The 12316-nt window shown below is 32.4% G+C and overlaps 1 protein-coding gene across 2 annotated transcripts; it reads left to right on the forward strand.

Annotated features, from left to right (window-relative positions):
- Positions 1 to 972: 972 nt before the first annotated feature.
- On the forward strand, positions 973 to 10148 carry LOC106767297. Of its 2 annotated transcripts, none has more exons than XM_022783890.1 (12): positions 973 to 1279; positions 1781 to 1869; positions 2071 to 2199; positions 2460 to 2763; positions 2860 to 2978; positions 3417 to 3549; positions 6917 to 6993; positions 7445 to 7642; positions 8078 to 8267; positions 8397 to 8575; positions 9348 to 9448; positions 9527 to 10148. In XM_022783890.1, the coding sequence occupies exons 2-12, from the start codon at positions 1798 to 1800 to the stop codon at positions 9675 to 9677; spliced, it is 1653 nt and encodes a 550-aa protein (XP_022639611.1). In that variant the 5' UTR covers positions 973 to 1279; positions 1781 to 1797; the 3' UTR covers positions 9678 to 10148. The 2 variants fall into 2 exon arrangements, with proteins under 2 accessions (XP_022639611.1, XP_014507638.1); XM_014652152.2 differs by having other exon boundaries at positions 974 to 1279; positions 1790 to 1869.
- The last annotated feature ends 2168 nt before the right edge of the window (positions 10149 to 12316 follow it).

Raw genomic sequence — 12316 nt, forward strand, 5'->3', positions numbered from 1 at the left:
TAGGAACTACTTAGAAAAGATTAATTGTTGCCACCAAAATCGTGGTTAATTTATTCAGAGTTATTCATTCATATTCCTTTAATATTTATTTGTCCTGTTGATTGTATTTTGTAGCTATTAACATTCATTCTCATTTGTTAAAATAGCTATTCCTATCTGTTGGAATAGATTTGTTTGGGAGATTGAGCGAAATTCCAGATGCTATGAATTACTTATTTTATTTTCTTTATTAGTCGTATTTTTTTTTTTTATTAACTTGATAAACTTAATTTTGGAATATGTTAGATATTTTTTCAAAAAATTTACCATAGAAATGCTTTACAAATCAAACCGCTTCCATAAGTTACTTCCGGACAAGTATTTTACATTCTAAAATTGAAAATATTTTTCTTTTTTTTTGTCAGATTTTTCATAAATTAAAATTATAGAACATATTAAATAGTGTTAGGATTAAATTTAAAAGAAAAAGAAATTGTGGTGAAACCAAATAATAAAAGTTCAAAAAAGAGGTCCGTCTAAATGACCCAGAAAAGATGGGCTACCAGAAAGGCCCACAAGCCCGTGAGCATAATTGATCAAGGCAGGTTTATATTTTTTCCTGCACTTTTATTTACATAAAAAATTTCATTTTGTTTTTGTTTTTAGAATATTTACTGGAAGTTAATTATATAATTTAGAAACTAAAAATAATTTTTAGGTCGTGAAATTTAGAAGTCAAAAATATTTTTCAGAAATTGTAGAGTTAAAGAAATGAAATTTAAAAATTTAAATTGTTAATTTAAAAATATTTTTTATTTCAATTCAGAATTTACTTTTAATTTCTATATTGCACAAAAGGGAAAACTATTTTTTTTTTATATGGAAGTGCAGGAAGAAGGATATAAAGGTGTAGGAAGAAGCTGATATGGATCAATCCATGTTTATTGTTTTTCTTTTTCTCAAAAAATGATTGTTAGTTTTATTACTTTCATCATCGTGGAGAGATTGTCTTCTAGTGCAGCGGCTCCATTGTAAATTACTGTAACGTCATGGATCGAACGATGAGTATGCACAGCAACTTTTAACCGTTGGATCAATTTATTTTTTGAAGATGCGAGGGCAAAGGTTCAAATGGGCTACATTTTGTGCTTCGCTACTGTCACCAGCTTTTGCTCATTTTTTGCCGCTCAAATTCTGTTACTCGCTTTGTTGGCGGCTTCAGTTGGAAGAGAACGACGAAGTGAGCATCGTACTATTCTCTGACGCTAGCGCGATTTCTTTTGGAGCCTTTCGTGTCGTGGTAATATCTTGCTTGGATTCTAACCTGAATTTATGCATGTTTGGTTGCTGAACAATTGCTAGTCATCATAGAAAATACGCATTCATTGTATAGAACGATTCGAACTACTGCCAAAGATTGCTGAAATTCATTTTCAACTTCGCTTATGCAGATATGAATCAGAATGTGATATTCAATTATTTCTAGTTCTATTGCCAGAAATACATCGTTATTTTCTCTTTCCTATTTTTGTGTTTTTCCCCTACTTTTATTTCAGCTAATCAGGTTTGTATTGAAATGTTAATAGATATAAAACATATAAACGAGGGGAAAATTAACTATGCAAGAATACGTTGAAATGACAAATAAGTAGAAATTTAATTGTTTAAGTTTTAGGTTTCGTGTTTTAGCATATTGATGACGTGATAGTGAATGATTGTGGTTTACAAATGCTGATGAGGAACTTCTGCTTAAATTACAATTATATTTTTGACTTGTGATTGGTGTCTTACTTCAAACTAGTCACTGCAGCTGCAGTAATGGATACTGACGAGGAGTGCTCAATTGTTCTTGAATTACCTGAAACGGATACTTTCTTTGACAAAAAGAAGGTAAAAATAAGACTTTTTGCTTGTGTTTTTTGTTGAGGAGTTTCAAATATGTGAAGGATTTGGTGAGAAACTGTTCCATTTTCATGTGTAAAATTTAAAGGCAGCTCAACTGCACAATGATTAAGCTATCATGTTAATATCTTCCTTTTATTTACCTTTGAGTCCTAAGCCGTTTGTACTTGCATGCCATCTTTTTATCAGAAATTACTACAAAGTAAGGGTTTTAGTCCCAAAGAACGGATATGCCTCAGGAGCTCTTCAAAACCTGACTGGATGAGTGCTACTGTGGAGGTGTTACTTCAGATTGCTCGGATCATACAATTAAATGAGGTTATTTCCTTTTTCCGCTTTAATATATACTGAATACATTTACTCATTATCAATTTATCAATATTTGGATAGACTACAGTTAAGGGATTGAAGTAGTCTTCAGATTCTTCACACATATTTATGTTATAAGCTTATCTTCTCGGTCTATTTAACGAGGCAAACTGAAATAAATTACACCGTTCTTTTTTGCCTTTTTCTACTCGTTTTTTCACTTTTAGGACGTTAGCAAGTCATGAGTTAACTGATATATTGAATTGCAGCTGGAACTTTATTTTGCTGAAGAGGACATATGCATGTCGATGGAATTTTACAGTCTCAGGAATGAGTTGGAGGCTCTCAATTCAATTGTTTTGCTCACTGACATATCACTTTCTAGATGTTCACATCTCAATAAAAATATCCTGCAAGGGTTACGCCAAACAATTCTTGATTTAATTACTGATTTGGGGGTCAAAAACAGTGTGACGGGGGGAGTAGTTCAAAAAGACCATAGTTGTGACCAAGAAGAACGCTTGATAGAATGGGGTGAAAGCAATGGCGTAAAGACACAGTTAAAAATAGCTTGTAAGTTTCAGTGTGACTTTCTTTCCTTTTGTACAAATATTACCTTTCCTTTTAACATCTATAATACAAATTTCTTTCCCCTTAAAATCTACACAGATATTGAAGGAGCTGGTCGAGGTGCAATAGCAAGGAAAGATCTAAACGTTGGAGACATTGCTTTGGAAATTCCTGTGTCAATTATCATTTCTGAGGAGCTTATTCATGAAACTGAAATGGTATGTTTCCTTGTTGAAAAAAGGTGAAAATAGTTTATTTAAAACTTCTTTTAAGAAACCTATGGTAGATTAATTTCCTTTTGTTGCAAACAAATATTGAAATGATAGTAAATTATCATTTACCTCCTTTGCATTCAACACGGTGCCACATTATTGAAGAGTTGAATATAAAAACCCATTTTATATCTGCATTTCATTAATCCCTGCTTTGTAAAATAAGGTAATGTAGGATGCTAGTTAAAGTGACCATCCTTTAATGGAAGCACTCTCTCTCTCTGTTGGAAAGACTGACAATATAGTTGAACTCCGATCTCTCTTATTTGATAAGACACATTGTAGTTGTAATTTTTTCTTAAAATAAATAGAAAGTAGGAAATGTCATATGTTCACCACTCTAATATGTTCTTGATATCTGATAATTGCCTTTATCCAATTCAGTATGGTGTCTTAAAAGAAATTGACGGCATATCATCTGAGACAATATTGCTATTATGGAGTATGAAAGAAAAGTACAACAGTGATTCAAAATTCAAAATTTATTTTGACACACTCCCAGAAAAATTTAATACAGGTAATCTTACCTTATTATAATGTGCTTTATACACATATACATGGATAGAAATTTTGTACAGGTCGGGTCTCCTAAATTGCAATCCATCGTAATGCACAACCTTTTATGCTTAAAAACACTTACGAGTGGTTTTCTAGGACTTTGAACATTACCTGCAAACATTACCTTTATGGATTTCCAATTATCTAAGTTTTATTGAATTTCTGTATTGTCAGGTTTGTTATCAATCACAGAAGTTTTTTGTTTATTTTTAGTGATAACTTTGCAAGAGTGATAACATTCCTTATATTTTATTTTTTCACGAAGCATAGACCCTTTTAGCTCTAGGGCTGTAACTTTTGTATCCTTTTTATTGATCTCTACTTTCAGTAGCACTTGCTTATTTATTCCCTTCAAAGACAAGTAGGAGTCCACCTGTACAAGTTCCCTGGCTATTTCTTGGTATCGAGTAGGAAACACTTCTTATTTTCATATCCCTTTTGGCTTGTTTATGTCCAAATGGCTAATGTGGTAGTTTTATTTGTAGAGGAAAAAGTACACAAAAATGATAATAAATTACTTTACATTCACGAAAGGACAATTCTGTTATGAACTCAATTTTTTTGGACATAAGCTATGAGCTCAAATATCAGATATCCAATATGATGCTGCTGCTGTTATTCTAAAATAAAAGTAAATAGTCGGTGCAAGATACATGTTTAAACATGTATAAAAGTTCATAAAAAACAATGAATATATAGCTGAAATTGGGCAAATCCATATTACAATCACATTGCCAAAATTAAAAAGTTAAAAATTGTTGTCATCATAAATTCCTCTCTTTCATTTGCGTATAGGAATAACACTCTCTATCTCATTACTCTTTTAAAATAATACATAAAGAGAACAATTTTCGTCTTTGGTTTTTGAAGAGACAACGTTTCTATATTTCTCTATTGCACATACTTATATGTTTCTTGTAGTGTCATTGAATATAAATCCTTTAAAAGTTTGGACACTTCACCAACATGTATTCATGAAGTATTAAAAAATATCATTGTCAGATTGTGAAACATATTGATGAAGTATTGGTATGCTATCAGATATGTATTAAACACAGATACTTGGAGCAAATTGAAGTATTTGTGCTTCATATAAGTATTTGACTTCTTTCTACCTTTCGAATGGAAATAGTAGTGTAGTAGTGATGGAAACCAAAAAAAAAATACAGAAATAGAACAGAGCACACAGGTAATAGAAAAGTATATGATATTATTGAAAAGATAGGAAAATCAAAAGGAGTGAGACTCCCATTCCTAGAGCATAGCTCCTAAACAAAGAAATCAAGATGATTCTCTATACCCTAAAACCTTCCCCCCTTTTTTCTCTCTCTCTCTCTCAACATCCCCTATAATAGCATTCCTCTTTCTCTCACCCTAACAACCTCTAACAACCTCAAGGGATTGACCTTACTACCCCTGCGAGCTCAGCACCTTGCATAGTGCCTTTCTTCCTTCTCATCACATACACTTTCTACTTGCTAGGGTCTGTATTCTCCCAATAAGAGTGGACCAATGGTTTTGTGGGCTTCATCTCCATACAGGCCTTATCAAGTAGCAAAAAACAAAATTTAGTTGTTGTCACTGTGCCTATGTATTATTTCCATGGGGTATTTGGTTTTGTCAAGTTTTAATCTTCATGCTTTGGTATGAGTTCTATAAGAAAAGAGAAAAAATGAGAGACATGTGATAGTAGATTACATATGGAGTTGAGTTATATAAGCTTATAATAATTACATCTATGCAATTATCCTAATTGTAAACATTACAACTAATCTGGTCATTATTTGCATGTTTCCTACGCCTTCTCAAGCTAGAGATACATGCCATATGCATCAAGCTTGTTGCATATGTACTTATCTAAGGACCACTTAGACTAGCTTGTCATTAGAAATAATCAAGTGAATGGTGTTGCCTCTGTAGTCTATATTCAATATTTTCTATTGAAATGACAATTTATGTCAATGTTTTTGGTTCTCTCTCTCATGAACATTGATTGAAGGTTATATGCAACATGAATGTTTGCCAAAAATGAGTGTTATTTGTATAATAAACACTTCAAATATGAGTTCTTGAAATTATTGTTTGAGTTCATAAGTAATGACATAGATAGAGCTGTCAATTTGGCTCAACCCATAGGGCTTGCCCTGACTCGTGTGGGTTGGGGCCAAAAAAACCCATAGGACCAAAAAGCCTCGTTATTAAAAAATCCTACAGGGTCAAAAAGCATACAAAAGCCCTATGGGCCAGGGCCAACCTATGAGCTTTCTTTTTAAAGATAAAAAAGAATTAACTTTTTAAATATATTATTAAACCTTAGGTTTAGGCCGGTCTATCTCAACCCTCAGTCCAGGTCGCCCCATCTTGAGCATCGGCCCAAGCCAGCAAACTCCAATTTCAACCTAGGTTGGCCCGGATCGAACTTCGAGTTGAGTCAGGCAGATAGGTCTTGAGCCTCGGCCTGAGCAATTTGTCTCGACCATCGATTTGATTTGGCCTAGGCAAACCTATTATTACCTTTGGCTAAGGGTGGGGCCAAATTTGGATTAGGGTTGACTCAGCAGAATTTTAGTTGAGGCCGACTTGGTTGAATTTGGCCAAGTATTTTGGCTGGGGTAGACTTGGCCAAATTTGACAAAATTTCTGCCAGTTGACTTAGCCGAAATTTGGTTGGGTCGACTTAGCCGAATTTTGTCTAGGGTTGACTTGACTGAATTTTGACCAAGGCTAACTCGATAGGAGCTGACTCGGTTGGAATTTGGCCAAGGCTAACTTGACCAAAGTTCGATTAGGATCGACTTAGTTGATATTTTTGCTTTAGCATTAAAAATGTGTATACATGATATACAGTTTTCAGTTCAATATAATCATTTTAAATTTGAACTAGATAAAAACAACTTAACCACAAGTCTCAATGAAATTATTAGTTATATATGAGTTTGCGGCACCTCTTTTCGAAAAGTGGAAATGAAGCAATGAAATAGCCAAATAAAGTGCATGCATTAAATGAGTTGGTGACAAAGAAAGTAGTGGAATGATCAAATAGAAAAGTGAGAAGTGCACCTTGAATTCCTTTTCATCTACCAATTTAAGCTTATATGAATTTTCAATTTCTTGCATGAAGTTTGACAAAAGAAAAATTACAATTAATAAATCGTTAAATTGAGTTTTGTATTGATGATAGGACGTTGCACAAACTCATTAATTTAGTGCACCGTAGAAAGTCATTTGAGATCTTTCTAATAATACAAATAAATACGGAGCTAAATAGTAGAATTTGAAATGTGAACAAGATTATGATAATTGTGCTTTGGCATTTAAAATTGCAGGTTTGAGTTTCAGCATTGAAGCAATTACAGTGTTAGACGGAACCTTGCTGTTGGAAGAGTTAATGCAAGCAAGACAGGTAATAAATTCGTAGTTCATGACATCTTTATTCATATGCTTGTGTTTAGATAGAAGGTTATACTCTCCTTTGAGGTGTACTGAAACACTGAACTATTCTTATTAGTTTATTGAGGGTTTAAGTTGTTGATCGTGTTAAAGTTAAGGCTGTATCTGCCCCTTCTAAGGATGATATTAAATACAAAGTATTAGCCAGAATCTGAAGTTACTTAGAAAATATAGCTTGTTAAATTGAGGGATCTCTTGGACTATGCTTGGGAGATGAGTTTTCGAAGGAAAAGGAAGATTGGTCAAATTTTTCATTTCTAATAAATATTCTTTGTTTGATATATTATTTATAGGGGAAGAAATAAAACGATTACCGAAAACTTAATTTCCTGTTCTTTTTTTCACGCCTGTTGAAAGTTTCTGGCATGTAAAGAATGACAATATTGTTTTTTCTTTTGTGGCAGCACCTGCATGCTCAATATGATGAGTTGTTCCCTGCTCTGTGCAATACTTTTCCTGATATATTTCCACCAGAGCTGTACACATGGGAGAAATTTTTATGGGCTTGTGAACTTTGGTATTCTAATAGCATGAAGATAATGTATTCCGATGGAAAGATAAAAACATGCTTGATCCCTATTGCTGGATTTCTCAATCATTCAGTACGTATATTCTCTCTTTCTCATGTTTTGTCTTCGTGCTGCCTTTGCTATTGAATATTTAGATAAAAGTTTGTGATCTTCAGATATTATGTTTTTATCATTGAATTTAATGAGTACACTAAGGGTAACGAAATTTGAAAATACAAGGGTTGTAATTTACGTTATTAAGAACGGCATAACTGGGTTGACATTTCTTTTAGATTGATTTTACCTGCAAGTTGATATAAATTATTGCTGAGCTCGACTAAATAATTTGTTACTTTCTATGCCTCAGTTAGCAATTCTATGATATCTAATGTTTGACAATTATTTACTTTGGTTCGTGACATTTGTTGATTATACACAATTATTTAAGAAATCCCAAGGTTTTGCATTGCAGCGTTTTACACCTACAAATGTTATTTCTCTTACTTCTGTTTTGGACCTCGACAACAGCTGTGCCCGCATGTCATGCACTATGGCCAAGTGGATCCTGCAAAAAATTCACTGAAATTTTGTCTATCAAGACCATGCAAATCTGGAGAGGAATGCTGCTTAAGCTACGGCAACTTCTCCAGCTCTCATCTAATAACCTTTTATGGTTTTTTACCACAAGGAGACAACCCATATGATGTTATTCCGTTAGGTAACGTTTCGCTCCGTTCTCTCATTCCCTCTTGACCTTAGATATCTCAAGTGACGTCCTTCTTGAACTTGTTGCGCCTTACCTGGTCCCGTCTATCTGATTGATGTTCTAACTAATTGTCATTTACAGACATTGACGGTGCCGACGTTGATTCTCATGAGAATATACCCAAGTCCAACTGGACGAGTCACATGGTGCGTGGTACCTGGCTCTCCAGGGATCACAAGATATTCTACTATGGTCTCCCCTCACCATTATTGGACCATCTTCGGAGATCTCGAAGTCCAATGCTGCGAACAAAGACCTTTGTATTTTTCTTTCTCCTTTCCATCATATCTTGTTCTCAAACTTATTTATTGAAGTTTCTTACGCAATGCATAGTTTTACATCATTTCAGAGAAAGGGAACATTACATTCCCCTCTACATTCCTTCATGGTTAAGTTTAAATCTTCCTATTAAACACTTTTTAGTACTTTTAGTCATTAAATGTAGATAACATCGAGCACATTTTATATTTTCTGTTCCTGGATTAGGAATAAGTCTGAATTTCCTAGTGGACAATCCTCGGATGTGGATAGTTTTAATCCTTGAGATGATTATATGTTCTGTGGACTTGCTGTGATTAAAATACACTTTCCTCCCTTTATCCATGGGTAAAATTGTGATAGAACCAAGTTTGAGCTTCAAAGTAAAGTTTAAATGGAGGTGACCCTAAGAGTGTCTATCACATTTGTGGTGGTCAGAACATTTTGAAAACATTAAATTTATTTTTTCCATTTAATATTTTATTTATAAAGTATGGGTAAAGAATGAAAAGTAGAAAGTTCTTGTTAAAAACACATGCACCACATTCATTATTCTTTCTACATTCTAGTTTATAGATCTCGTATCGTTTAAGTGATATGACCAAGTTGTGACATATAAGGAGGTGTAATTCTTATTTTATCGTATTTTACCAAGTGGATTTTGTGAGGTTGAAGTAGATGTAAAAAGTCCTTGTTTTTTTAAGGTACTGTGATGTTGGTCAAAATTTTACTAATTTACCTTTTTAATGTAATATAGATTATTTTGTTTTGCAGTTGCAAGAAAACTTGGAAAATGAGCTGGAAGTTCTTGAAAATCTCAAAGATATCTTCGATGACATGATTGAAAATATGGGCGAAATCGATCTTAATGACAGGTGAAGGCATTTACCAGTTATTTGCGGAAATAAATCATGAGATTTCATTTGGTGACATGGTATTTTTTTTGTCGTCAGAGAAAACTGCTGTTGGGATGAAAAATTGGCTATGGATTTTAAAAGTACACAAAGACGAATTGCCTGTTCTGTTTCAACCTCGTGTCTCGCTGGTATGGATATGTTAAAGAACGAACTATGCAAGTGCATGGCTGAGGACATCCTAGGCTAATTGAACATGTTGGACATTGTGCCTTTAAGAAGACGGTCGTTTGGACCTTGTAGCGTAACAATCATTTTGTACTATAAAACTCCGTCAATCTTTGCTGTCGTTGGCTATGTGGTTGAATTTGGACGCTCCATTCTGACAAGACAGCACAGAATTTCTTCTTTAGGTGAAATGGATGGTTCCACTTCCTGATTTTTTTTTTTCAGGGAGAAGGAAGTTGTTTGGCGTAATTGCTGGCTCCACGTGTTTCTTTAGTGCTAACTAATGCAAAACCTACCATCCAAAATGCTTAGGAGGAAGATTCGCCTAAATAATGGTATGTGCATTTGCATTATCTTTAAAATATGCGGTCCAGAAAGTCCTATATCAATCAATTAAATCGGCAAGCATACTTAGTATAAATTTATGTTGAATGACTTTTTGTTGATGTTCTGACACGTTTATATTTATTATTTTATAGTATTTATTAAATCATACGGTGATAAAAAAGAAATACTATTAGCATATGTTATGTGTATTGATTAAATTAAAATTTTAAGTCTGAAGTGATGTTACGGTTATCATATAGTAGAGTAAACCTGTAAGTTTTATTGATTATTGATGTCAACTTTAGCCGGAATTTTTACGTGCAGAAGAACTATCAAGAACGTGTTTATGAATAGGAGATTCATAATAAATGATAAATCAAGAATCTTATTATGAATTGGAAAATGCAATATGAATACCACATGATAATTTTAAGTACAAATAAATATATTACAAAAGATATTAAAAATAGGATTAGATATAACTGTAGTTGTTAAAGGTAAAATTGAATTTTTTTTTTTATTCAATTTTTTTTGTATGATTTAATTTTTAAATTTAAAAATATAAAAAATAAATAAATATAATTCTTTTAATTTAATTATGTTTAATTTTTTATGTATTTTGGGTTGATGTTAGAGTTATTCACACCGTATAATATATTTTAGTTCAAATATTATTTTTGAAAGTTTTTTAACAAATAAAAAAGTTAATATATTTCAGTTAATAAAATTATATTTATTTATTTTCTAAGTTGAAAAATTAAAATATATCGAAATAAATTAGTACGATATTGTTATTATTTAGTTCATTATTTTCTTATACTGTTATTGTTTAGTTCATCTTATTCCTTTGGTGCGATATTCTCTTGTATTTTATATCCATCCTCTTCTATTTTTTCAAAATAAATTAAATAAATCATTCTATTGAAAAACAAAATAATGAACATATAAAACAATGATTAATTTTTTTTAAAAAAGGTTATAATAAATTAACTTTAAATAACAGTTAACATTTTATAGGATAAAATGCAAAATAAGAAGATAAACCCAGTTAGTTGATGTATTATGTGTAAAGGTCATCCATTCCATAATTACTCCAGTCTAAGTACTAAGTACGTTTAACCATAAAGTTCTTATAGGTTAGACTACTGAAAAATAAATGTATTAGTGATATGAATAATCAAATCAATTCCTTCAAACAGCTTCTTGTCCGTGTCTCTAACACCGACAATCACTCCTCACCCTCGTCCATACCCAGGTATAAAGGTGTAACGTTATGTCACTTACTAAGGATAAAATCTTCATTAATGCAAAACTTTAAAGATGTTTTTAGTCACTCAAGAAAGCATATTCCACTCATACAAGCAAGAGTCACAGCAATTTCTTTTAGAGTCTCTTGAGTCATATATATAATCAATCCAAATATAATTTAGCATACTATTCTGTGAAATTTTGTGATTACTCATTTATTAAAATGATTAATTACTTATTAATGATTTATCTATTTTGGTACATAATTTAACAATGTAATAGATCATATTAGATTTATGATTAAGTTTTATCTGATTGCATGAATCCCAATCTCTTCCCTAATTTTATCAGAAACCCTTTGAAAGATTTAGGGTTTTGTTCCCAAAAGGAATTGTTTTCGTTTTCGTTTGCATAATGAGTTTTATTCCTCGAGCTGCTCTCTCCTGCAATCAGATTTAGGATTTTTTTCTTTCAATTGGTTTTGAAAACAATTGGTTTTTCCCCAATCTCGTTTCTCTCCTGAGTTTTGCACGAGGGTTATCCCCTCCGCTGGTTCTGCTTTTGGAGGCACGCAACTCCTTCTGATCATCGCGTTTACTCGCCTGCGATGGAGGCGCGGGGAAGCCATGGTGGATCTGTGGCTACGCTTCTGGCCACGGTGGATCCGGTATTGCGGGTTTTTTAAATCCGTAGGCAAATTTGCCTATAATATTACGAAAATAGGCAAAAAGTGAAGTCACGACTTTAAATAAAGAAGTCGTACCATCCCTGCACAACTTCACACTGTTCATTTGATTTTAAGGCATGGTAATCGATTACCAAGATATTTTTAACAAAAAAAAATAAAAAACAAACGAAGTCGTACGGGGGTTTAACAACTTCTACTATTAAAGTCGTGTAACCCCCCTCACGTTTTCACTTTTTAATTTTTTTTTTTAATTTTTTTATTATTTAAAATCTTTTATAATTTATAAATCATGTTTTTAAATATATTTTAAATAATTAAAATTATATCTAATTAATAATTAAANNTTTTAATATTATTAAATAAATAAATTTTATATTCTAATTATTTTTGTAATTAAA

The sequence above is a fragment of the Vigna radiata genome, chromosome 7, assembly GCF_000741045.1.
Source record: "Vigna radiata var. radiata cultivar VC1973A chromosome 7, Vradiata_ver6, whole genome shotgun sequence".
Lineage (NCBI taxonomy): Eukaryota > Viridiplantae > Streptophyta > Magnoliopsida > Fabales > Fabaceae > Vigna > Vigna radiata.

Coding starts and splice junctions, on each gene's coding strand:
- LOC106767297 (XM_022783890.1), top strand. CDS start 1,798: ATGGATACTGACGAGGAGTGCTCAATTGTTCTTGAATTACCTGAAACG. Junction 2,764..2,859: donor GACACAGTTAAAAATAGCTT/GTAAGTTTCAGT, acceptor AAATCTACACAG/ATATTGAAGGAGCTGGTCGA. Junction 8,576..9,347: donor TGCTGCGAACAAAGACCTTT/GTATTTTTCTTT, acceptor TTTGTTTTGCAG/TTGCAAGAAAACTTGGAAAA.